This window comes from Neofelis nebulosa, chromosome 3 (genome assembly GCF_028018385.1).
Source record: "Neofelis nebulosa isolate mNeoNeb1 chromosome 3, mNeoNeb1.pri, whole genome shotgun sequence".
NCBI classification, from domain to species: domain Eukaryota; kingdom Metazoa; phylum Chordata; class Mammalia; order Carnivora; family Felidae; genus Neofelis; species Neofelis nebulosa.
This window is the reverse complement of record NC_080784.1, coordinates 44865019-44890218: the sequence shown is the minus strand read 5'-3', so window position 1 is coordinate 44890218 and position 25200 is coordinate 44865019. Positions and strand designations below refer to the sequence as shown.

Below are 25200 nucleotides of genomic sequence, written 5' to 3'. Positions count from 1 at the left end.
AATACTGTTTTGATATCTTGTACTAATGACAGTTTATTTGAGGTATTATGGTAATAGATTTCCTATCATTGAGCCTTTTTTATAAGAGTGGTATCAACTCTATCTGGTTACTTTTGATTTGGAAAAGTCCATTTGTGAATATTTTACTTGGGCTTTTCGCATTTATATTTGTATGGAAGGATGGATTATAATTTTATTGTTGTTTTTGGCCTTTGTGTCATCCTTCTCTTTTCTGATTGTTAATTCTATGTTAATTTCACTTACGTTTTTACATTTTCAAATATATAGTATGAAAGTTAGCTATTCCTTGAAAGTTTAAAAAAAGTCACCGTGAAATAGTGTGTGCCTAGCTCTTCTTTTCTGGGCACTTGATTAATGTGTTCTTTTTTTCCTTATTCATTACTTCTTCTTCTTCTTCTTCTTTTTTTTTTTTTTTTGTCCAGATCTGTAGAAACTTCCAGTGTGTAAACGCTTCTGTTTTGAATTATGACTGTGATATTCAGAAAAAGTGTCATGGACATGGGGTAGGTAACACTCTCTTCTGGTTTGTTCATGAAACTAGTGCTGAATCATGAGACTTCTCAGTGAGGGTTAGGTGAGACTTCCCAAGATTTTTAGGTTTTTAGATATTGGGGAATTTAGATACCTGACAAATTTTTCATTCTTAAAAAGAGTGAGTGCCTGTGGATTTGCATGAATTTCATCCTTTTTCTTGGTTTCCATTCTTGAGTTTATGATGTAGATATTCACAATTAACCAATTCACAATATTCACAATTAACCAAAGTGGTTTTTTTTTTTTTTTTTAATTGTTTTGAAGGTATGTAATAGCAATAAGAATTGTCACTGTGATAATGGCTGGGCTCCCCCAAATTGTGAGACTAAAGGATATGGAGGAAGTGTGGACAGCGGACCTACATACAATGGCAAGTATATAGAAGAAAATTAGTGTGATTGTCCAGTAGCCCATGTCAGAAAGTGGGCATCCTTGTACCTTTCCCTTATTTCCCACATTGGTTATACATTAAATATGTTGATTCTGCCTCCTAAATTTCTCATGAATGTTTCCATATTTTTTTAAATCCCTATTCATTACCTTCAATTTCTTGTCTGGACTTACAAGATAGCCTCTTAACAAGGCTCCCTCTTCCCCATCTTGCTTCCTGTAATCCATGTTTCATACTACTTTACAGAATTTTATTTTATTTTATTTTTCAGCTCTTTATTTTATAATTTATATTTATTTTTTAAAATTCAAGTATAATTAACATACAATGTTATATTAGTGTCAGCTGTACAATATAATGATTTAACAATTCTGTCCATCACTCAGTGTCTATCACGGTAAGTGTACTCTTTTTTTCCCTTCCAATTTTTATTTAAATTCTAGGTAGTTAGCATAGAGTGTAATATTGGTTTTAGGAGTAGGATTTAGTGATTCATCACGTACATATAACACCCAGTGCTCATCATAACAAGTGCCCTCCTTTGGGGACCTGGGTGGCTTAGTCAGTTGACTGTCTGACTCTTGATTTAGGCCCAAATCATGATCCCAGGGTTGTGGGATCAAGCCCTGTGTTGGGCTCTGTGCTGAGTGTGGAACCTACTTGGGATTCTCTTCTCTCTCTCCCTCTGCCCCTCTCCCCCACTTGTGCCCTCTCTTTTTCTCTAAACACAAAAGAAAACAAAAACAAGTGCCCTCCTTAATACTCATCACCCATTTAACCCATTCCCCACCCACCTTAAAAGTTTCTTATGGTTTGTCTCTCTGTCTCTTTTTTTTCCTTCCCATAAGTTCATCTGTTTTGTTGGTTAAACTCCACAAATGAGTGGAATCATATGGTATTTGTCTTTCTCCATTTCGCTTAGCATAATACATTCTAGCTCCATCCACGTCATTGCAAATGGCAAGATTGTGTTCTTTTTTTAAAGTAATTTAATTTTTTTTTTTTTTTTTGAGAGAGAGAGAGAGATCTAGATAGAGAAAGAGAGAGAGAGAGAAAATCCTAAGCAGGCTCCATGCTCAGTGTGGAGCCTGATGTGGGGCTCGATCCCACGCCCTGGGATCATGACCTGAGCCAAAATCAAGAGTTGGATGCTCAACCTACTGAACCACCCAGGCACCCTGTCACACTTTTTGATAACTGAAATATTCCATTACATTACAGAATTTTAGTGTTTTTCGTCAAGAATTCAGTTTTGATTATGTCTGTGTCGTGCTTTAAATTCAGTGCTTCTTGGAGTGCCTGAGCGGCTCAGTCGGTTATGCATCCGACTCTTGGTTTCGGCTCAGGTTGAGTTTGAGCCTCACATGGGCTCTGTGCTGACAGTGCAGGGCCTGCTTGGGATTCTCTCTCCCTCTCTCTCTGACCCTCCCCTGCTTGTGTCTTTCTTTCTTTCAAAATAAATAAATAAACTTAAATAAATTCAGTGCTTCTACATTGCTATTAGAATGAGGTCCAGAAATCCTTAACCTGGCTTAAATGCTTTGCATGATTTGCCTCTAGCTTAACTTTCTTCCCTCCTTTCACTCTGCTTAAGACATGGTAAACTTCTTGTAGTGGCTGGGTGGCTCAGTTGGTTGAGGGTTGAGTGGTTGAGTGTCTGACTCTTAATTTTGGCTCAGGTCATGATTCCAGGGTTGTAGGATTGAGCTCTGCATTGGGCTCCGTGCTGACAACTCAGAGCCTGCTTGAGATTTTCTTTCTTTCTCTCTCTCTCTCCAGCCCTCCCGATCCTCTCAAAATAAGTAAATATTTAAAAAAAGGTTCTCTCTCTCTCCTTTCCTCTGCCCCTCTCCCCCAGTCTCGCATGTGTTCTCTCTCTCTCTAAAAGGAAAAAAAAGACATTGTAACTTCTTTTGTTTCCTTTAACAGGCTACTCTTTTACCTCTGGTCTTCATACAGTATTATAGTCACATTGTAGAAACTTGGCTAATTGCTACTCAGACTTCAGTTTATACCTTACTTTCTCTAGAAAGTTTCTCCTGACTGTGTAAATCTGAATAAATGTTCTCTCTTTATTTGTTCTCCTTTTATTGTAAGCACTATCACATTCTGTAGTAATTAGTTACTAATTTTTTTTTCCCCTGATAGACTATGAATGAGCTCCTTGTTCACCAGTGTCTTCCTAGTGAGAATATATGCTTGCTTTCTCTTGGGTAATTACAAAGTAGAATGGTTGTTCATAGAGTGTGCTTATGTTTAGCATTTTAAGGAATTGCCAAACTGTTTCCCCAAGTGGTTGTACCACTTTATATTCTCCCCAGCTGCATGGGAGGGCTCTAATTTCTCCACGTCCTCTTCAACACTTGGTGTGGTCAGTCTTTTTAATTTTAGCCCTTCTAGCAGATGGCTAATTTTAGCCTTCTAGTGTAATAGAATTTCTCTGATTACTAATGATGAACATTTTTTTTGTTCACTTATTTGCCATCCACATATCTTCTTTGGTGAAGTGTCTGTTCAAATCTTTTTGTCCGGTTTTTAGTTAGGTTGTCTTCTTGAGTTCCTTATTCTGGATACAAGTCCTTTCTGACATATATCCTTTGTAAATATTTTCTCTTGGTCTGCTTACTTTGGGTTTCATTTGTGGTTCTTTTTCTAGTTTCTTAAGGTAAAAGATGCGGTAATTGATTTGAGACCTTTTTGCTTTGCTTTTTTTTTTAGTGTTCATTTATTTTTGAGAGAGACATAGAGGCAGTGCTCCTGTGAGAGAGCGGGGGAGGGGCAGAGAGAGGGAGACAGAGGATCCGAAGAGGGCTTTGCACTGACAGCAAAGAGAGCCTGATGCGGGGCTCTAACTCACAAACCCTGAGGTCCTGACTTGAGCCAAAGTTGGACGCTTAACCAACTGAGCCACCCAGGCACCCCAAAACCTTTTTTCTTTTCTAATATAGGTGTTGTAGTGCTATCAGTTTTCCTCTAAGAACTGTTTTTTTTTTTTTTGTATCCCACTAATTTTGATATGTTGTGCCTTTGTTTTAATTCATCTCAACCTAACTTCTAATGTATTTTTATTTTTTTTCTTTGACTCATGAATTATTAAAAAATGCTTTGCTTTGAAGTATCTGAGGGATTTTTAGATACCTTAGTGTTATTGATTTTCCATTTATTACACCGTAGTCAGGAACATAGTTTATATGACTCAAATACTTGTATATTTTCCAAAACTTGTTTTATGTTCCAGATTGTGGTTTATCTTAATAATTAGTTTATGTACACTTGAAAAGAATGTGCATTCTGCTATCATTGGTTAGAGTGTTTTATAAATAATTAGTTCATGTTAGTTGACAGATGTTTAAGTTTTGTATCTCCTTACCGATTTCTGTATACCTGTTCTGTCAATTTTGAGAGAGGAATATTGAAATCTCTGGTATTGTTATAACTGTGAATCTGCCTGTTTGTCATGGAAGTTCTGTCAGTTTTTGTTCCATGTAATGTGAAGCTCTGTTCTGTTGACAAACTGATCCCTTTATCATTATGAAGTAGCTCTCCTTATACCTGTTAATATTCAGTGCTTTGCAATTAGAAATTAATATAGCTACTCCAGATTTCTTTTGATTAATCAGCATGGGAAATCCTTTCTCATTCTATTTTCAATCTACTTGTGTCTTTGTATTTAAAGTGGGTTTCTAGTAGGCAGGATATAGTTTGGTTTTGCTTTTTTTTGTCAGTCTGCCAATCTTTGCATTTCAATTGAGTTGTTTTGACCACTTACATTTATTATTTTTTTTAATTAAAAAGATTTTTTTAATGCTATTTATTTTTGAGAGAGAGAGAGAGACAGTGTGAGCGGGGAGGGGCAGAGAGAGAGGGAAATACAGAATTTGAAGCAGGCTCCAGGCTCCGAGCAGCTTAGCACAGAGCCCTAACACGGGGCTCGAACCCACAGACCATGAGATCATGACCTGAGCTGAAGTTGGACGCTTAACCGAATGAGCCACCCAGGCTCCCCATTGACCACTTACATTTAATTTTATTATTGATGTTTGGGTTTAAATCTATCATATTGCTATTTTTCTATCACAGTCCCGCTTCATGTGATACTTTCCACTTTACTCCGTTGCTTCCCTTTCTCTCCTCCTGGCTTTCGTGCTATTGCCGTCGTATTTTGCATATGTTATAAACCCTACCATACATTGTTATTATTTCTGCTTTAAACAGTTGGTTATCTTTTAAGGAGGTTTAAATGATAGAAAAGGTCTTTATATTTACCCACATAATTACCATTTCTGGTGGTCTTCATTTCTGAAAATTATATTTCCATCTGGTATCATTCAATTTTTGCTTGAAGGACTTCTTTTCACATTTCTTGTAATGCAGCTTTACCAGTGACAAATACTTTTAGCATTTGTGTATCTTAAAAAGTTTTTATTTTGCTTTCTTTCTTGAATAATAACTGGGTAAAGTTATTATTAATTTACATTTATTAACTTTATATTATGAAAGGGTGGCAGTTTTTCCCTCCCTCTTCTACTTCTTCAAAGATGTTTCTCCATTGTCTTTCGCCATTGCTTTTCCTGAGAAATTGGCCATCATCTTTTCTTTTTTGGTCTTTTGTTTTTTTAGGTGTCTTTTTCACTGTCTGGTTGCTTGTAAGATTTTCTCTTTATCTCTGGTTTTTAGTATTTGGTTATAATGTGCCTTGGTGTGTTTGGGATTTGTTGCAATTTTTGGATTTGTGCTTTTATAGTTTCCTTCAAATTTGGAAAGATTGTGGTCATTATTTCTTCAGATATTTTTTTCTGTCTTTCTTCTTCCTGTTCTTCAGGACTCCAGTTGCATATATATTTGGTTACTTGGAGTTCTTTAACATTTCACTGTTTTGCCTTGATTTTTTTTTAAATTCCTTATTCTCTGTATTTAATTTCAAATAGTCTATTGTTATTCTTCAAATTCACTCTTATTCTCTGATGTTTGATCTGCCATTAATTCCATCCAGTGTGTTTTTATCATAGACATTGTGGTTTTTATTTCTATAAGTTCTAGTTTTTTCATTAGTTTCATATCTCTACGTAGCGTGTTCAATCTTTAGCTTCTTGAACATATAGTTGTAATACAATTATAATAAATTACAGTGTTTTTGTCTACTAATTCTATCATCTGTATCATTTTCTTGATTTTTCTCCTCATTTTGAGTCATATGTTTCTTCTTTGCATGCCCAGTAATTTTTTTTTTTTTTTTTTTTACTAGATGCCAGTAACTGTGAATTTTGCCTTGTTGGATACTAGGTATTTTGGGATTTCTATTGATGAACTTTGTTCTTGAGTGCTGTTGTTACTTGGACATAGTTTGATCCTTCTGGGTCTTGCTTTTAAGCTCTATTAAGCAGGACTTGAACAGCAATTAGTCTAGGGCTAATTTTGTCCCATTACTGAGGCAAAAAGCCTTCTGTTTATTCCACTCAGTGCCACATTGATGATGAAGTTTTCTACTGTGAATGGTAGGAAGAGGCACTCTTCCTCATTCTATGTGACCTGTGTGGTTTGTTCCCACTGATCCTTTTAGAGGATTCTTTCTCTGGCTTCAGGTGTTTTCTTTACATGCATACATTGATCAGTACTCAACTAAATATTTGAGAGGGGCCCTTTGCAGATCTTTTAAGTTCTGTCTGTGTAGCTCTCCTGTCCAGTACTTTGCTCCATGAACTCTAGCTGCCTTGGCCTCCTCAGACAACCAGCTCCATCTCCTCAATTCAAGGAGACCACTGAGCTTCCCTCACTGTCATTATGATCTGTTAGCTTTCCCTGAGCAGCAAAGCTCACCTTATTTGTTTTCTCTCAGGGATCACTTTTCTTTGTTACCTGATGTGCCCAATGTCTTGAAAACTGTTGCTTAATGTATTTTGCCTGGTTTTCTGGTTATTTTAGCTCACAGGATAAATCTGGTCCCTGCTGGTCCCTGTTATTCCATCTTGACTAGAAGTGGAAAGTTGGAACTATGGACTTCAGTGGCTCTTTATCATTCCATTGAGTGGGTGTGCTATAACTTGACTTAGCTGTTTTCTAGTTATTTGACATTAGGTTTCTAAGTTTTTGATATGCACTGATAACATACTAATACTTATGCATTTTTTCCAGTTGAAGGATAGATTGCCAGTAATGAGCTTATTAGGTTGAAGGTAGAATCCTTTTTATGGTTCTTGACCACAATTCCAAATGAATTTACGTTAATGTCACTGATAGTATGAAGGTATCAGTTTCAATATAACCTTGTCAGTGTTGGTTGCTTTAATTTAAATTCTGTCTACTCATTAGTAGGTATGAAATGAGACATCAAACTGACTTTAATTTTTTATATTCTTATTTTTAATTGGGTTGAATTCTATTTCATGTAGTTTCATACAAGCTTTAACAGAAAGTTTTGGTACTTTTATAAACTTAATATTTTATAGACAACTTTATACTTTACCACTGCTGTTTATATTTAGTATGTTTTTTCTTTTCCTAATGAACATGGCATATATATCAAATTAATATGAATTAATGAATTTTTAAGATTTATAATAAGACTTACAACCTAGAAACCAGAAAAAATAATATTGATAAAATTAAATACCTAAAAACAATAAATGTATGCATAGAGAAAAGCATTGGATCCTAAGACAAATGATAAAATAGGAAAAATATTTCCAACTCATATCACAGACAAAGCTAGTTTCCTAATGTATAAAGAACCTTTAGAAACTGAGAAGAAAAAAACCAATAGTCCAATAGAAAAATAGATTGGATAGAAAAAGAAATACAGTATTTCCTTACATGTGAACAGTTGTTTTCCTCATAATATAAAAAAAAATGTAAATTAAAATCATATAAGGTACAATTTTTCACCTAACAGGTTGGCAAAAATGCAGAAGGTTGACTCTATGGGTGATACAATGAGGAATTCTTATATATTGCTGGCTGGCATGCTAAATTGTAACCACCGCTGTGGCGGACAGTTTAACAGTGCCTTAAAAAATGATGAATGCCTTTACTCTCTGATACAGCAATTCTACTTCTGCAAAATTATTCTATACATATGGCTGTATCAATATGATATGATATATGTACAAGGTTATTTATTATAGCATTTTTTTTAGAATAGCAAAAGATAGGAAAAATAAAAGTATCGATAGGGCACTGGCTAGATAAACTGTAGGACATCCTTGTAATGGAGTTTTGTATAGCTGTATAGAAAATGAGGTGGTCCTCTGTATGGTTTGGGAAGATGTACATAGAAGCAAAAAAAAAAAAAAAATGGATGTGCTCCATAGTGTTTATGATATACTACCTTTTGTGTAAGAAAGGGTTGGCAATAAAAGCATACTTTATTTTTGCTTATGTTTGCATGAAGGAATACTGTAAGAAACCAATGAAAGTGGTTATCTAATGGAAAGGCAAAGATGAAGTAGTTAGGGAAGAGATATAAGCAAGACTTCTCAATGAATTGTTTCTGTCAGTTTGACTTTTGAACAATGTGAAAATTAATGTAAAACATTTATAATCACCTAGTATGTTTTAGTTAATATGTGTTAACTTCTAATTTAATGATCATTAATATAAAATTCTTTTCTCTAGAAAAGAGTACTGCATTGAGAGATGGACTTCTGGTATTCTTCTTTGTAATTGTTCCCCTTATTGTGTTTGCTGCTTTTGTCTTCATCAAAAGAGATCAACTATGGAAAAGCTACTTCAGAAAGAAGAGATCACAAACATATGAGTACTTAAATTTTTTTCTTTTAAATTCATAATAAAGAATTTAAAGTAAATATTAATGATGACAGTCATATCATAGAGGTTGGTTTAAAAATAGAGTTCTAAGGGTTCTTTCTATTTTTTTGACATAATTAGCAGAGGTTAAAGGATAGTGGTGATTCAGCCACCTCTTATAATGGTGAGGGAAAAGATTATAATGACCAGCCTGTATGCTACTGAAAATGGCCCTTAGGCTTCATTTGTTTGACATTGATTTCTGATAGTCGGGTAAGTATCATTTGGGGCTATAGCTTCTGACTTGAGCTTCTTAATTAGATGTTAAAATATGGGTGAAAGATAAAAAATGTAAATGTCAAAAATTTTTTTCCATGTATATTTCAAGTATCAGTTATCATAAAGGAAGAATATTTAATACTGAAAACATACTTTGTGAATTATAATTTTTTTAAATGTTTATTTTTGAGAGAGAGAGAGAGAGAGAGAGAGAGAGCATAAGTGGGGTAGGGGCAGAGAGAGACGGAGACATAGAAATCTGAAGCAGGCTCCAGGCTCTGAGCTGTCGGTACAGAGTCCGACGCGGGGCTCGAACTCACAAACAGTGAGATCATGAAGTGAACCAAAGTCGGTTGCTTAACCAACTGAATCACCATGCACTCCTATTTTGTGAATCATAAGTTTTTAAGAAATTAGTTTTGATGGAAGGAAGGGCTATTATAATTCAGACACCTGACATTTCTGGTCTATGTGTTGGACTCCTGCACGACTGTCTCTCAACTATCACTTCTAACATGTTGGCTTTCGAATAGAACATACTACATGTTCGAATATAACATATAGCATACTGGCCTTGTAATCAGATCTAAGATCTAGCTTGTCATATGCTAGAATTGTGAACTGGAATAATAAATAAAGCTCTCTGAACTTTGGTTTATTTCCTCTGAAATAGGGATAATATTACCTGTCTCTTAGGGTTGATATGAGGATTAAATGGGAGATTGTTAACAAAATCCATAGTCCATTGTTAGCATAATGTAATTATTTAAAAATGAGTTTTTATTCTAATAAAAATAGTTTATCATGATAATGATTTCTTATTTAATATATTTTGATAGAGTACTCTGATGTGAGTTTTAATTTTTAACGTATTCTAAAACAGATTTATCTCCTATTCTTTCTTTCTCTTACTTCCTGCCACACTCAAACTGACCAATCCATAGATAATTCTCCAGTCTGCATCTCTGAAATTTTAGTTCCATAATCATAGCTCTCTCCTATGCATCTCTGTTGAGCTGACTTGCTGTTACCTTAGCATGTCTAAAATTTAATTGGTATCTTTCCAACCAGCTTGTTTGCTCCTCTTGGACTTCCTAATTTTTAGAGTGACTACTTAACGTTTTGTGTATTCAGCCTAAGAATATGCATTTGCTTTTTGCTTTTAGGAACGCCTGAAGAGAAAAGTTTGGAAACACTGGCCTAGTTGGCCAAATTTTATAGTTTCTTAGAATTTTAGTTTATTTAATTGTAAAGTGGAGTTAACAAAACTTTCCAGTGCTGTAAGGATTGAAAATACGTGAAAGCGGTTAAAAGTGCCATAAAAGTTTTAATTATCATCATGATCATCATTACCACCACTGCAGACATCATTATTCTATATTTGAAAAAATGCAATGTCATTTTCTACATATCATGTAGAAATGTTCCAATCTTACCTTGGCTGAAAAGTAATTGTCTCTTTCAGATCAGATGGCAAAAATCAAGCGAAAGCTTCTAGACAGCCAGCGAGTGTTCCTCGACCTGTTTCTTCAGTGACTCCTCCCAGAGAAGCTGTAAGTTTCAGACAAACAAACAAAATTTATTATGGTATCACATTGCTAAAAATGAAAAAAAATTATTGTTACATGGATATAGAAATAAGCATTGATGATTTCTTTATAATTTAAGAGTGTGGTCTCTGGGTAGGGTCCCTGGCTCAGAGAAGTCGGGAGAAGATATGTAGACATTAGGAATGCTTTGTCCTGAAATCAAGATTGGGAAATGACATGGGATCTATACTGTCACTGTGTTTTTCTGTGTCTGCTATCTTTCTGTTTTTAATGCCTGGCTTCCCTAGGGCATGTGGCCAAAGACCTAGTGCTGAGCTTCTGCAATAGGCCTAATTGTCTCAGTAATGGAACAGTAAACACTGTTCCTCTGAGTGTTTTAGGGAATACTAGGATAATATCCTTTTTTTTCATATGCATATATCCCTAAAAAATATATGATATTACTTCAAATGTTTTGAACTTCTGGATGTTAACACTTTACCAGATATATGATTTGCAGATATTTTCTTCCATTCTGTCTTCTCACTTTGTTGATAATATCCTTTGGTGCACAAAAGATTTTAATTTTTATGAAGTGCAATTTATCTTTTTTTCCCTTTATTGCTCGTGTTTTGATGTCATATCTAACAATCTATTGTCAAATCCAAGGTCATGAATATTTACTTGTATGTTTTAAGAGGCTTATGATATTTGTTCTTTTTATTAGGTCTTTGATCCAGTTTGAGTAATTTTTGTATATGATATGAAATAGGGTTCAATGTCATTCTTTTGCATGTAGAAATCTATTTGTCTTGGCCCTATTTGTTGAAGAGACTATTCTTTCTTCATTGAGTAGATTTAGCACCTTGTGGAAAAGCAGTTGGCCATAGATGTATAGGTTTCTTTCTATACTCTCAGTTCTATTCATTTGGACCGTATTTCCATCATTATGGCAGTTCTACATGATTTAATTATTGTAGAGCTATAATGAGTTTTGAAATTGCAAATTGTGAGTCCAGCAACTTTTTTCTTCTTTTTCAAGATTTTTTTGTTACTTAAGGCCCCTTTGATTCCATATGATTTGGGAATGTACTTTTCCATTTCTGCAAAAAAGGCAGAATTTTGATAGGTGTTGTGTTGGATCTGTAGATCACTTTGGGTTGTATTGACATATCTTGACAGTGTTGAGACTTTGAACCCATGAACACCAGTTGTCTTTGCATTTACTTAGGTCTACTTTAATTACTTTCAGCAGTGTTTTGTAATTTTCACTATACAAGTCTTCAACCTTCTTGGTTAAGTTTATTATTAGGTGTTTTATTCTTTTGGATGCTATTGTAAATGGAACTGCTTTCTTAATTTCCTTTTTGGATTTTTCATTGCGGATTTTGCATGTTCATGTTACTTCCTGTATCTCTGCTGAATTCATTTATTAGCTTTAGTAGCTTTCTTGTGGACCCTTTGGGATTTTCTGTTACATAGGATCATGTTATTTGTGAATAGAGGTAGTTTTACTTCTTTCTGACTTGGATGTCTTTTATTTCCATAATTTTCTTGTCCAGTTGCTCTGGCTAGATCTTCCAGTACTATGTTGAATAGCAGTGGTAAAAGCAAGCATCCTTATATTCCTGATCTTGGTGGGAAAGCTTTCAGTTTCCTTGGCATATTAAAAAAACCTTTTTTTTTTTTTTTGATGTTTATTTATTTTTTGAGAGAGAGGGAGCAGGGAGGAGGCAGAGAGAGAGGAGGAGGCAGAATCTGAAACAGGCTCCAGGTTCTGAGCTATCAGCACAGAGCCCAATGTGGGGCTTGAACCCATGAACCACAAGATCATGACCTGAGCTGAAGTCGGATGCTTAACCAACTGAGCCACCCAGCCGCCCCCCTTGGCATATTTAAATATTTCTCCATGTTCTTCCAGTGACATCTTTCATGTTGATTGTGAGAAGTACTTAAAGCAGTTCCTGATAGCTGTTTTTAAAGGTTTTCAGCTGTTGGTAGTCAGAGTCCTTATTTATGAAATTGGGAAAGATCATCTCTCTTCTCAAATCCATTTTTGAAATATGAATACAGCAATATCAGCTTTTTATTTTTGTTTCATATTAGCTTATATCTGTTACATGTAATTTTTTTGTCCTAATGTTGTCTCTTATAAACACAATATTTTATTTAAAAATTTAAAAAAAATATTTGTCTTAAAAATTTTTTTTTAATGTTTATTTAGTTTTTTTTTTTTTTAACCTTTATTTATTTTTGAGATAGAGAGAGACAGAGCATGAACGGGGGAGGGGCAGAGAGAGAGAGGGAGACACAGAATCAGAAGCAGGCTCCAGGCTCTGAGCCATCAGCCCAGAGCCCGACGCAGGGCTTGAACTCACCCACCGTGAGATTGTGACCTGAGCTGAAGTCTGCCGCTTAACTGACTGAACCACCCAGACGCCCCAATGTTTATTTAGTTTTGGGAGAGGGAGAGGGAGAGGGGGAGAGGGGGAGGGAGAGGGGGAGAGGGAGAGGGAGAAGGGGAGAGGGAGAGGGAGAGGGAGACGGAAGCAGGCTCCAGGCTCTGAGCCATCAGCACAGAGCCCAACGCGGGGCTTGAACCCACGAATCGTGAGATCATGACTTGAGCCGAAGTCAGACGCTTAATCAACTAAGCCACCCAGGCGCCCCCAAAATATTTGTCTTTTAACTGGAGACTTTATGTTGATTGCAATTATTAATGTAGTTTTTCTACCATATTACTTTATGATCTTTAATTTTCCTGTTTTTTTTTTTTTTTCTTTCTGTTTTCTTCCCACACCACAAATCCTCTTCTATTTTTTTGGGCTGATTTAGTTTCCCTCTTGCCCCATGTCATTTTTCTCTTCTGCTTGTGTTTAGATACATTGTTACATAAATTAGATTCAGATCTGCCACTTATTTTTGATAGTTTCTTGTAGCTTCATTTTTTTTTTTTAAAGGATTCATTTCTTTAAACATATAAAAATACCTACTTTTTGTGCTTTATCTGATCATTTTTTTTAATTTATTTTTATTTTTATTTTTAAAATTTTTTTTTTTTCAACGTTTTTTATTTATTTTTGGGACAGAGAGAGACAGAGCATGAACGGGGGAGGGGCAGAGAGAGAGGGAGACACAGAATCGGAAACAGGCTCCAGGCTCCCAGCCATCAGCCCAGAGCCTGACGCGGGGCTCGAACTCACGGACCGCGAGATCGTGACCTGGCTGAAGTCGGACGCTTAACCGACTGCGCCACCCAGGCGCCCCTTTATCTGATCATTTTAATGTGTGCAGTCTTGGTTTGTTATTTCTACTGATTCTTACAGTGGCTTATTTGTTAGTGTGCTTTGTGATACTGATTGTAAACTCATATTCTCTGGAATTTTATATGGGAGAATTTTATATGAAATTTTATTTCAGTCCTGAATTATAGAGTTCCTACAGAGAGTGTGTATATTTCCCTTGGCCACATGCCTGGGGTCAATTTCAGCTTCTCTAAATTAAAATTTTTGTTGGTATTTTGGGCCGCACAAGTGTTATGAACTCTGGCCCCCCAAACCCTTGTGAGGATGGGTATGTGGTTACAAATTACCCACAGAGATTATTTTCTTTTATTCCCCTTCTACCACCACCACCGTCTATTTAGGCAGTTCCCCCACTGTTCTTCGGGACAGGTGTTTCTTCACTGAGTTAATCCAGTGAGGACATTGCCCTTCAGGGGCCTAGGCTTTTTATGTTAGGTCTTAGATTCAGCATTCCATCCAACTCAGGCTCCAGGTTTTGTCTTCTAGATCTATGTATTATTTGAAAACATATAATGTAGTTCACCAAGGATGGAAGACATTCATAGGACCAATGCTGCTACATCCTCTGGACTCTTTCATACTTTTACTGTTTTGGGTCTTTAAGATATTTCTTACTCCCTAGAAATTCATTCAAGCATTAAAAAATACCTATTAATATTTTAACCAGCATTTTAGGTGTTCTCTACTTAGAACATTTTAGTCTACTGTTGGTGAGTAATAAGCCTGTATCCTATTGTTTTTAGTAACTGTATATCTATACCATTCCATCTTATGGATTTATCACAGATTTAAAAACCGGTTGTTTCCAATCTTGTTACCATAAAAAAATGCAGCATCAAGCATCCTTCTGTATAGGTCTGTGCATACGTGTAAAAGTATATGTCAAATAAATTCCAAGAAGTGGAGTTGAACTATCCTTTTAAAGTGCTGCTTCTATGGGTTAATGGAAAGGGATGGAGACGTTTTCTTGCATCCCTTCTCCATTTTCGCAATAAAAGCAAATCATTTTATGGGGCCAAAAATAGACCACCTGTTCCACAGCAGGACCCAGAGAATGTTCAAGGTCTTCTCCAACACTGTGCATATTTTGTCACTCATAGAGCTTTAGAAAATAACAGCAGTTAGTAGACAACATCTTGGTCAGGATCATATTATCGGTGATTCAGTAATTCCATCTGATCTTCCCTAACTTTTCCTAACGTAAATGTGATGTGTAAAAAATATTCTTACTTTTACTTTCTTATTTGAGGCTTATCTGTTTACTTTCTTATTTGCTTTAGACTCTCACTTTATTGTAAAACTTCATTTCAACTATCTTGTCAAGGAAGAATATCATGAATTCCAAAATTAAGTGTTGTAAATTAGGACTATTTACAATACCAGTTAGGTACTATACATGTTTGGCAATACATTTTTGGAAATTTTTATTTAAAATATATTGAAATAGGAAACATGTTACCTTTTAACTAATGTAGTTGATTAAACCAAGATTATAATAGTTTAGTATTATTGAATTAAAAAAAATAACCTTAAAAGAATTAAGTAGTCCACATTCAGTGGCAAAATGTTGAATAAGCAAAATATTTTTAAATGTCAGCATCGTAAGTCATCTATTTATTAATGTTATTTATTTATTTAAAATTTATTTTGAGAGAGAGTGATAGTGTGCATGGGAGGATTCAGAGAGAGAGGGAGAGAGAGAATCCCAAGCAGGCTCCATGCTGTCAGCACAGAGTCCAGTGCAGGGTTCTATCTCACAAAGTGTGAGATCATGGTCTGAGCCGAAATCAAGAGTTAGATGCTTAACTGACTGAGCCACCTAGGTGCCCCAATCTATTCATTAATTTTAAATATATTGATTACTTTCATATGGAAAATAAACTGTATAGAAAATAAATTTATGAGTGCACTGTGGTAATAACTGTTTCTTCCTTTTTTAGCCTATATATGCAAACAAATTTCCAGTACCAACTTATGCAGCCAAGCAGCCTCAGCAGTTCCCATCAAGGTCTGAAGTGAATTTACTTAGATTACTTAAGCAGAATAAAACCCAGGGTTAATGTCTAATATTTCCCCTTGTATTTAATTTAGCACAAGCTATTTATTATCAACAGTTTAGATCGAATCTAATTTTTAGAGAAGCTTTTAAGATCTTTTGATATAAATTTTGTCATATTAGTGCAGTGTCAAAATGAAATCTTAAAGAAGTCTGAATAGGACAAGCAAATGGTGCTGCAACCTTTGGTGTATGTAAGTTTCAGAAGCAAGGGCCTTTAAAGTACCCAGCAATGGCAAACCAGATGGGTTAGACCAGCCCCTCCTATTAGGAACAGCTAGAAAAGCTAGACAGTGTGTAATAAAATATGTGTTTGAAGGCATGAGAGAACTACCAAGGAAATGAGGAAGTATGGGGCCCAGGAGAAGAAGGCAGTCTGGAGATAATTCCATCTTTTGGGGAACACTTTACTGTCCTGGACATATTTACCTATTCTGAAAATGAGAACGGAGAGACTAGGAAACTGAGGAGAGCTTTCAACAAATTCACAGGGTTGAGGGGACTAAAACTGAAGCCCTGCCAAAGAGGAAGTACCCTGGCAAACATCCCAGGTTTTGTGTTGGGACCCAGCAATAAGGGTAAACTAGATCCTCAACTTTATTTCTATGATTTTTTTTATGTTTGGCCCCTCATCACAAAAGCAGACACACAAGAAAAGACAATGTGTCTAAAACAAGAGAAGCAATAGACCACAGAAACAGACTCAGAGGGCAATCCAGTGAGTGGCACTATCAGACACAGACTTTAAAATAACTGTAATAATTATGTCACAGAATTAATAGTCAAGATTGAGAATTTCAGCACAGAACTACAAACTTTAATAAAAGAATTATATGGAAATTCTAGACCTGAAAAACACAAGAACTAAAATCTTTCAGTTCTCAATAGATGGGCTTAAAATCAGAAAGAAGGAGCATTTATTACGATATTTTGCAGTATATAAAATGCATCTTACCCCTCCCACCTCCAAAAGTCCTTCAAATTACAATTGAATTGCAACACTGGGGAGTGTCCTCATGTATAATCTTTATTATGTAATAAAGAGTTCATTGAAATCCAGCTGTGCATCAAGAGAAGAATACATAAATCGTGAGACAGATATTCATCAAGTAATGTGGTAGTGTGTTATTGGAGTAGAGTAATACTAGAATTAGATGAAGAGGGTAAGGAAGGGTAGAGAGGTTAAGGACAGGTATAGAAGTCATAGCAGGTTTAATTCTCAGAGTGGATGTAATGTTTTGAGGAAGTTGGAATTTCAGCTCTATTTATGTAAACAGGGAGCTAGTGACCTCGTGTGTGTTTTGCAGTTTGTCTTTTCAACTTCATGTGCTGTTATATTTAAAAATATATAAGCCAGAACCTTCATACAATGTTTTTTGATTATAGAATAGCATTACTTTGTGGTAGTTACTCCATTTTACGCGCTGGTTTTTGTCTTTAGCCATTGCATATCAGATGAATAATAATCTCAGAATATAATGTACTCTTCAGAATTGTTAGCAGTGTTACAGATGGTGTTACATTGGGCTTGTAATGAAGTAGTATTATTTCATGTAGTTGAAACACATGATTAACTGTCTTTTTTCCTCTTACAGGCCACCTCCACCACAACCGAAAGTATCATCTCAGGGAAATTTAATTCCTGCTCGTCCTGCACCTGCACCTCCTTTATATAGTTCCCTCACTTGATTTTTTTTTTTCCTTTACTTCTGCAGATATCTTCAGGGAACTAAGATAATCCTTTTTTTTTCCTGATATTTTCTTGAAAAGCCTTTCTTCCTGCTGCAACTATGAATGACAACAAAATACCATGAAACAAACTTTACTAACATAGAAAAACAGAAATCGAGTAGTGGCAATTGAGAAATCTACGAAACACAGTAAAGCCAGGGAATCTAGAATAACATTTCCATTTCCATCACTGAATAAGTTTTATTCAGTCGTTCCGTGATGTTAATGTACTGAACGTGGATTATGTTACTTTAAACATGTTATTGTAATGACTCTTAAATTAACTGTATTGGTTTAAGTTTCGTCATTAAGCACTTAAGTGTAATTCTGAATTTTGACCTTAGTTGTCATTAATGTAGTTTCTGGTTGAACACGTGATAATCTAATACCTGTGAAAACTAATTAGCTGTCAATAATACCTAATACTTTTCATCTTGCACGGACTAATAATCATCATATGCTATAATCTTGTCTATCTCATTCACTTCACAAATAAAGGAACACTTTGTCTTCAGAAGAATGGGCAAAACCCACAATTAAGAGATCATAATCTTATTTTGGAAGTACAAAGCATACTAAAAGTTTGTATGTGTGTGTTCACATACAGTTATTGTCTTCTATTTTTATGATCATTCTATGGATAAATGATTCTATGGATTCTAAGGATAATAGAGTCTATGGATTTATCTATGGATAGTGAATATTAGAAAAATTAATTTAATAATAGAATTTCTATTATGAATCATGTTAAAGCATGGAATTCTTTTACAATAGCATTATTTTAAATAAATGAAACTTTAAGGTACGGAGTATTTAATAGAACTAATCAGATATGCTGTTGATACATGGCTGTAATAAAGCAGGAGCTCTTATAATATCTTCAGTCAAATTGAGATATCATAAAACCACTTGAGAATTTTATGAGCACTTTAAAATCTGAAACTTCAAAGCTTGCTATTAATATAATTTAGAATGTTTACATTTACTAAGGTGTGCTGGATCATGTCTCTGTTGATACTAATGTTTTCAAAGAAATTAGGCTGGAGAAAAGAAGTTAGAAAAGGTTTTCTTAGATAAATGCAAAAAAGCAAGTGTGGTGTGTAGTAGTTATTCCAGCTGTGTAAAAAAAATGAATTTTTACTTTGGAAAAAAATGATATGAATGGTAAAATTTTGAACACTTAAAAATTTTTCATAACCTTTCATAATAAAGTTTAATAATAGGTTTATTAACTGAATTTCATTAGTTTTTCAAAAAAATTTGTTTTGTGTATATATACATATACAAATATAACATTTACAATAAATAAAATACTTGAAATTCTGTTTTCTGTCACCCAGTAACTTTCTAATTACCCAGCTGTTTATAAGCTTATTAATTAAAACATCATATTAGTTTTAGATAAAACTACTAGTCAAACTTTTACAGATATTATGTCACTAATTTTCAGATTTCTGCTAAATTGTGCGCAGTAGCTTTTTTGTTATTAAAGGAAAACAGATTAGTTTTGAAGAAGAATGATATTTCAGTTCTTTGAAGATGGTACACTGTTTTAACAATTTGGTATATATTAAAAATTGCACATAGGACATGGGTGGATAAATACTCAGGGGCCAGGTAGTCCATTAAAAGAATGTTAGGATATGGGGTGCCTGGGTGTCTCAGTTGGTTGAGAGTCCAACTTTGGCTGAAGTAATGATCTCACCTTTGTGGATTCAAGCCCTGCATTGGGCTCTGTACTGACAGCTCATAGCCTGGAGCCTGCTTTGGATTCTGTGTGTGTGTGTGTCTCTCTCTCTCTGCCTCTCCCCCCCTTGTGCTTTCTCTCTGTCTTTCCCCCTCTCTCTCTCTCTGTCTCTCTCTCTCTCTGAAAAATAAATAAAAATTAAAAAAATATTTAAAAGAACAGTAGGATAGAGACATATAGTTTCCACTTCAGTGGAAAACTATGCATTGTCTGGAGTCTAGACTCTAGAAGAGAATTTACCCTTCCTAGCTATAGGATTCTATAGAACTATTTTACAGCTTTAAGCTGTAGATAACTGATAGCAATGTAAAATAATTCTTGTCCATAGATGTAAAGGTAAATTCTGCCCAGCAGAGAGAGGTTGAGCTGACATCCCTCCCTATTTTGCCTCCACTGGCACATTTATTTTGATATTCCTGATCTTTGGATTCTCCATTGAACTGGGTGTAATACCTTACCACTTTCCTCATTAATGAATTAAACACAATCTTCAACAATGTGTTCATTTATTTTTACTTTTTTTGGTCAAGTTTATTTATTTTGAGGGAGAGAGGGAGAGAGAGTGAGCACAAGTTGGGGAGGGGCAGAGAGAGAGAGGGAGAGAGAGAATCCCAAGCAGGCTCTGAAGTCTCAGTGCTGAGTTGTGATGTGGGGCTCAAACCCATGAATCATGAGATCACGACCTGAGCCAAAGTTTTATGCTTAACAGACTGAGCCACCCAGGTGCACCTAATGTGTTCATTAAAAAAAAAAAAAAAAAAAGTATAAACAATCCCAAATGAAGATTCTTTCAGTTTAAACCTCTGAATGCATGTAGACTAGAATGTTTGTGTCTTTCTCTCATATTGTCTCAATTTTTGCTTTTGTAATTCATATCACTGAAACCTTGGTAATATTTTAACTATGTAACTCAAAGCTTTTTCCAGAATTAGATAATTCCTTGGATTTTTTAATATTTATGAAGCTTTTCTAAAAGGGGGTGCTGGGTGGCTCAGTTGGTTAAGCATCCGACTCTTGATTTCGGCTCAGGTCATGATAGTTGTGAGATGGAGCCCTACATTGGGCTGTGCTCTGACAGCACAGACCCTACTTGGGATTTTCTTTCTCTCCCTCTTTCTCTGCCACTCCCTCACTCACTCACTTGCTCTCAAAATAAATAAATAAACATTAGGGGCGCCTGGGTGGCTCAGTCGGTTGAGCGTCTGGCTTCGACTCAGGTCATGATCTCATCGTTTGTGAGTTCGAGCCCCGCGTTGGGCTCTGTGGTGACCGCTCAGAGCCTGGAGTCTGCTTCAGATTCTGTGTCCGCCTCTCTCTCACCCATCCCTGCTTGTGCTCTCTCTCTTTCAAAAATGAATAAACATAAAAAAATTTTAATAAATAAACATTAAAAAAAGACAAAAAGTTTTTCTAAAAACCTTTAATCATTTAACTTCTTTTACTTTTGTATATATTTTTACGTACATGGTTTCCTTTTTTTAAAAAATTTTTTTAATTTAATTTTTAAATTTACATCCAAATTAGCATACAGTGCAGCAATGATTTCAGGAGTAGATTCCTTAGTGCCCGTTACCCATTTAGCCCATCTCCCTTCCCACAACATCTCCAGTAACCCTCTGTTCTCCATATTTAAGTCTCTTATGTTTTGTCCCCTCCCTGTTTTTATATTATTTTTGTTTCCCTTCCCTTATGTTCATCTGTTTTGTCTCTTAAAGTCCTCATATGAGTGAAGTCATATGATATTTGTCTTTCTCTGACTGACTAATCTCACTTAGCATAATACCCCCCAGTTCCATCCATGTAGTTGCAAATGGCAAGATTTCATTCTTTTTGATTGCCGAGAAATACTCCATTGTGTGTGTGTGTGTGTGTGTGTGTGTATACCACATATTCTTTATCCATTCATCCATCGATGGACATTTGGGCTCTTTCCATACTTTGGCTATTGTCAATAATGCTGCTATAAACATGGGGGTGCAGGTGTCCCTTCGAAACAGCACACCTGTATCCCTTGGATAAATACCTAGTAGTGCAATTGCTGGGTCGTAGGGTAGTTCTATTTTCAGTTTTTTGAGGAACCTACTGCACCAGCTAGCGTTTCCATATGTATATGGTTTTCACTTAGGTTTGGCCTTGATTTATTCTGGATTGCTATTAAAATTGTAAAATTTCTTGGCCATAAATATCACTTCAAAATTTGCAAATATTAAAGGGCTTCTTTAATATCTGATAAAGACATTTTAATAATTAGATAAATTATATGTAACTTTATCCCTGTTTGACTATATGTTCACAAAATTATATCGCTCAGGATATTGCATTTTCTCTTTGTCTTAAGCAGTTGCTTGGGTCTTTAACCATATGGTTAAGCACAATCCAGGTTTTCTAAGCACAAATCAGATTTTATTGAATTCCATAAATGTTTACTGAAACTTGATCACCTTGCAGATATCATATTAGGCACTGTGATATATAAGTTCTGGATGGGACATAAAACTTACGTTGAGAGCTATATACACAGTAAGAATAATATAAAGTCTGCTCTATTAAAGATTGAAACAGGAAAGGTTGAAGAAGAGAACCAATAAACCAGGAATTCATTGAAAATACCACTAATTGACAAGTCTAAGTACTTACTGTAATTTTTCTTCTAATACTATGAAGCAAGATGAAACCAGCTTTTGGCTCAACTACTGCCTAGAGTCTAGTTTTGGCTTTTCTGTTGAGATACAAGCTGGGTGTAGATTTTTGCCTTATTTTTGCTCATATTTTTCTTTTTGTAGGCCTAGATGGCCCTGTTGAAGTCCTATGCCTCTGCAAAATCGCATCTCAAATGGCAATTTACGATGTAATTCTCTAAGTGTGCTTTTTGGTTTCCACGGAGCTTTTTAGTCTGTGTGTGCCTCTTTGTTACTTAGTATGATTGATTAATTCATTCTTTGGGACTTCAAAAGAATTAAAAGATAGTGCATATAGGTAGAGACTGGAGGTGAAGCTGAGAGGGAGGAGACATTGTATCCCAGGGAATAAGGCAATTTTTATTCAGGAAAGACCAGAAGTTGGAGTGGCCAAAGCATTGGGGGTTAAGAGAAAATAGGCGGCAGCCTGGGCTTGGAATTTAGAAATTTTTTCTACTGGAACATAAGTACTGCAACTATGGTTAAGAATCTCCTCCAACTCGTTGACTACATGAATGAATGAGTAGTCACTGTACTGAGAAGTTCGTGAACAAGAGAATGCTAACACATGAATTCTAGCCAAGGCCTGTTGAAGAACCAGATTGGAAGAAAAGTAGACACAGCCTGATTACACAGCGCATTTGGGCAGTAGGCATGGAAAAAAAAAATCACAGCAAGCTCTTTTCAGAGATACCAAAACTTATCCCTTTCTTGGAATGTCTTTCACACATCTGGCTAGTTTTGTTGTTGTTTTGTTTGTTTAGAAACCGAGCTTTAGTAAATATGAGTGTGTGTGCGTGCATATAGTTTTAAATTCAGAAAGTACTGCACGTTTTTCGAAACATCTGGAAGTGTGTGATACAAAACAGCGTACAGTTCAATTAATGCGTTAGACCTGTTAGGTCTGTTAACACGAAGAGAAAGGTTTAGTGGTGGACAGCGACTGCGACGCCGCAGGCGCGAAGAGACGTCCGGACAACCTCAGAAGAGCTGCAGGCTCTCGGGCCAGGCACGCGGGATTTAGGTCGGGAGCCAGGTGGGTGCGTGCTGCTGGCGACTAGCATTCGTGGCAGCGGCCTCGCGAGATCTTCGCCCCACGAATGCGCGCGTGTGAGCGGCCGCGGCGCCGACCCTAGAGCGCTCCCAACGGCCGCCGCCCCAGTCCACTGTCGGAGCCCCAAAGCCACACCATGTTCCTCCCAATGCTGCTGCTTGTTGGGCTCCGCGTCTTGCTGGCATCAGGACCTGGTAAGGCAGCGGAGACCCTGGTACACTGGGTCTGGGCAAAGGTGTTTCTTTTCCTTCTTTCAACGAGTTCCTGCTTCTGTCAAACGGTGGCCCAACTCGGTTCAGATCTCCCTTCTGGTTTCTTTTGGCCGGTCAGCCTGGAAACTCGGCCTTTAGGGGGCGTTCTGTTGGGATAGACAAGTGACTTCCGAGAGGGGAAGGTCATTTCAGTGAACTCAAGGACAAATCTCTTCCTCTCTGAACGTGGGTTGGGGGCAGCCTTTCCTGCAGGTGTGTCGTCCACCTCACAAAACTGCCCCAACACATCATGTACTCAGAAGCACCCTAGAATCTTCTTGAATTCCACTCAAAATCCAGACAAAAATAAAAACAAAAACCTGATTCTCCTCACGTACCATTTGTTCCAACATAGCTAATCCGGCATACCTATGACAATAATTTGTCCTGCTGTCAAAGAAAAAAAAAATTCAGTGTCAGCTGTGCTGACAGTGACAGAGGTCCATTATGGCAGGGTACAAAGAACGGTATAAAGAATCCACAAAATTTTAACATATATTAGAGGTGGTTTAGATGCAAGCAAACATTTTAGGTATGTTCTTATTTTCCTCCCCTTTTTATACACTACTGTTCTGAATCTTGCCATCCCGTGTCAGTGCATAGAATGTACTGTTCATTAAACACTAACCTCCTCTTTCCCCTCTCCCTGCAGTCTTGGAAACCACCATTCTACTTTGTGTCTCTGTGGATTTGACTATACCAGGTGCCTCATGTAACTGGAATTCTGGAGTATTTTTCTTCTTGTGATTGGTTTATTTCACATAACTCCCTCAACGTTCATCTGTGTTGTAGCATGTATCAGAATTTTCTTCTTTTTAAGGCCGAGTAGTATTCTGTTGTGTGGAATATAAGTGGATAAATACATATTTCATTTTGTTTATCTGTTTACCTGTAGATAGATATTTGGGTTGCAGCTCCTTGTGGGCTATTATGAACAATGCTGCCGTGAACACATGTGTACTTGTACTTGTTTGAGTCTCTGTGTTCACTTCTTTTGCATGTATATTTCTAGAAGAGGAGTTGCTGCATCATATGGTACTCTATTTTTAATTTTTTGAGGAACTATCACATTGTTTTTCATGGTGGCTGCACAATTTTACATTCCTACTAGCAGAGTACAAGGGTTCCAAATTTCGACATTCTTGTCAACATGTTATTTTATGTTTTTTTATGATGATAGTCTTCCTAGGGGATATGTCTCTATGATATGAATTCCCCCACTGTTTAGTGATGTTGAGCATCTTTTCATGTGCTTGTTGACCATTTGTATATATTTGGAGAAATGAGTGTTCAGGTCCTTTGCCTGTTTTTAAAATTGGGTTATTTTTGTTGTCAAGCTGTAAGAGTTCTTCTTATATTCGGGACTAGACCTTTTTCAGACAAATGATTTACAAGTATCTTCTCTCAGTAGGCTATCTTTACTTGTGAGTGTCCTTTGATTCACAAAAGTTTTTTATTTTGGTGAAATCTAATACATTTATGTTTTCTTTTGTTGTTCATGTTTATGATGACATACCTAAGAATCCATTGCCAAATCTAAAGTCATGAAGATTTACTCTTGTTTTCTCTTCTAAGAATTTTATTGTTTTATCTCTTAAATTTTGTTGTTGATCCATTTTAACTTAATTTTTATATATGCTGTGAGGTAGAGTTTCAGCTTCATTCTTTCTCATTCATTCTGGTTTCTCTGTTTATTCCTAATAATGCTTTTTTGCCCCATTAAAATCTATTTGTGCTGATGTTAACATAGCTACATCAACTTTCCTTTGGCTAGTATTTTCTGTAAATATATATTTTTCATCCTTTTATGTGGCAGTTCTTTAGTGTTCACTGAGTATCTATCTTTTGCCCATATTTCTTGGCCTTTTAACATTCAGACTG

At 36.0% G+C, this 25200-nt stretch overlaps 2 protein-coding genes across 7 annotated transcripts in view; both read left to right on the top strand.

Annotated features, from left to right (window-relative positions):
• ADAM9 (ADAM metallopeptidase domain 9) overlaps positions 1–18914 on the top strand; it is a 148575-nt gene extending 129661 nt beyond the window's left edge. The window contains exons 17-22 of one of the 2 annotated variants that reach the window (XM_058720617.1): positions 444–524; positions 820–925; positions 8558–8699; positions 10434–10521; positions 15743–15810; positions 17454–18914. In XM_058720617.1, coding sequence (XP_058576600.1) covers positions 444–524; positions 820–925; positions 8558–8699; positions 10434–10521; positions 15743–15810; positions 17454–17547 — 579 coding nt within the window. In that variant the 3' untranslated portion in view covers positions 17548–18914. Of the gene's footprint in view, positions 1–443; positions 525–819; positions 926–8557; positions 8700–10433; positions 10522–15742; positions 15811–17453 lie in introns of those variants that run through there. The other variant, XR_009259106.1, reaches the window with a different exon arrangement.
• A 4204-nt stretch (positions 18915–23118) lies between these two features.
• ADAM32 (ADAM metallopeptidase domain 32) overlaps positions 23119–25200 on the top strand; it is a 173547-nt gene continuing 171465 nt past the window's right edge. For 2 of the 5 annotated variants that reach the window (XR_009259107.1, XR_009259108.1), the window contains exon 1: positions 23119–23262. Coding sequence is in view for 3 of the 5 variants with exons in the window: in XM_058720620.1 (XP_058576603.1) it covers positions 23205–23262 (58 nt within the window). In the remaining 2 variants the exon portion in view is untranslated. The remainder of the gene's footprint in view (positions 23263–25200) is intronic. The other 3 variants (XM_058720620.1, XM_058720619.1, XM_058720618.1) reach the window with 2 other exon arrangements.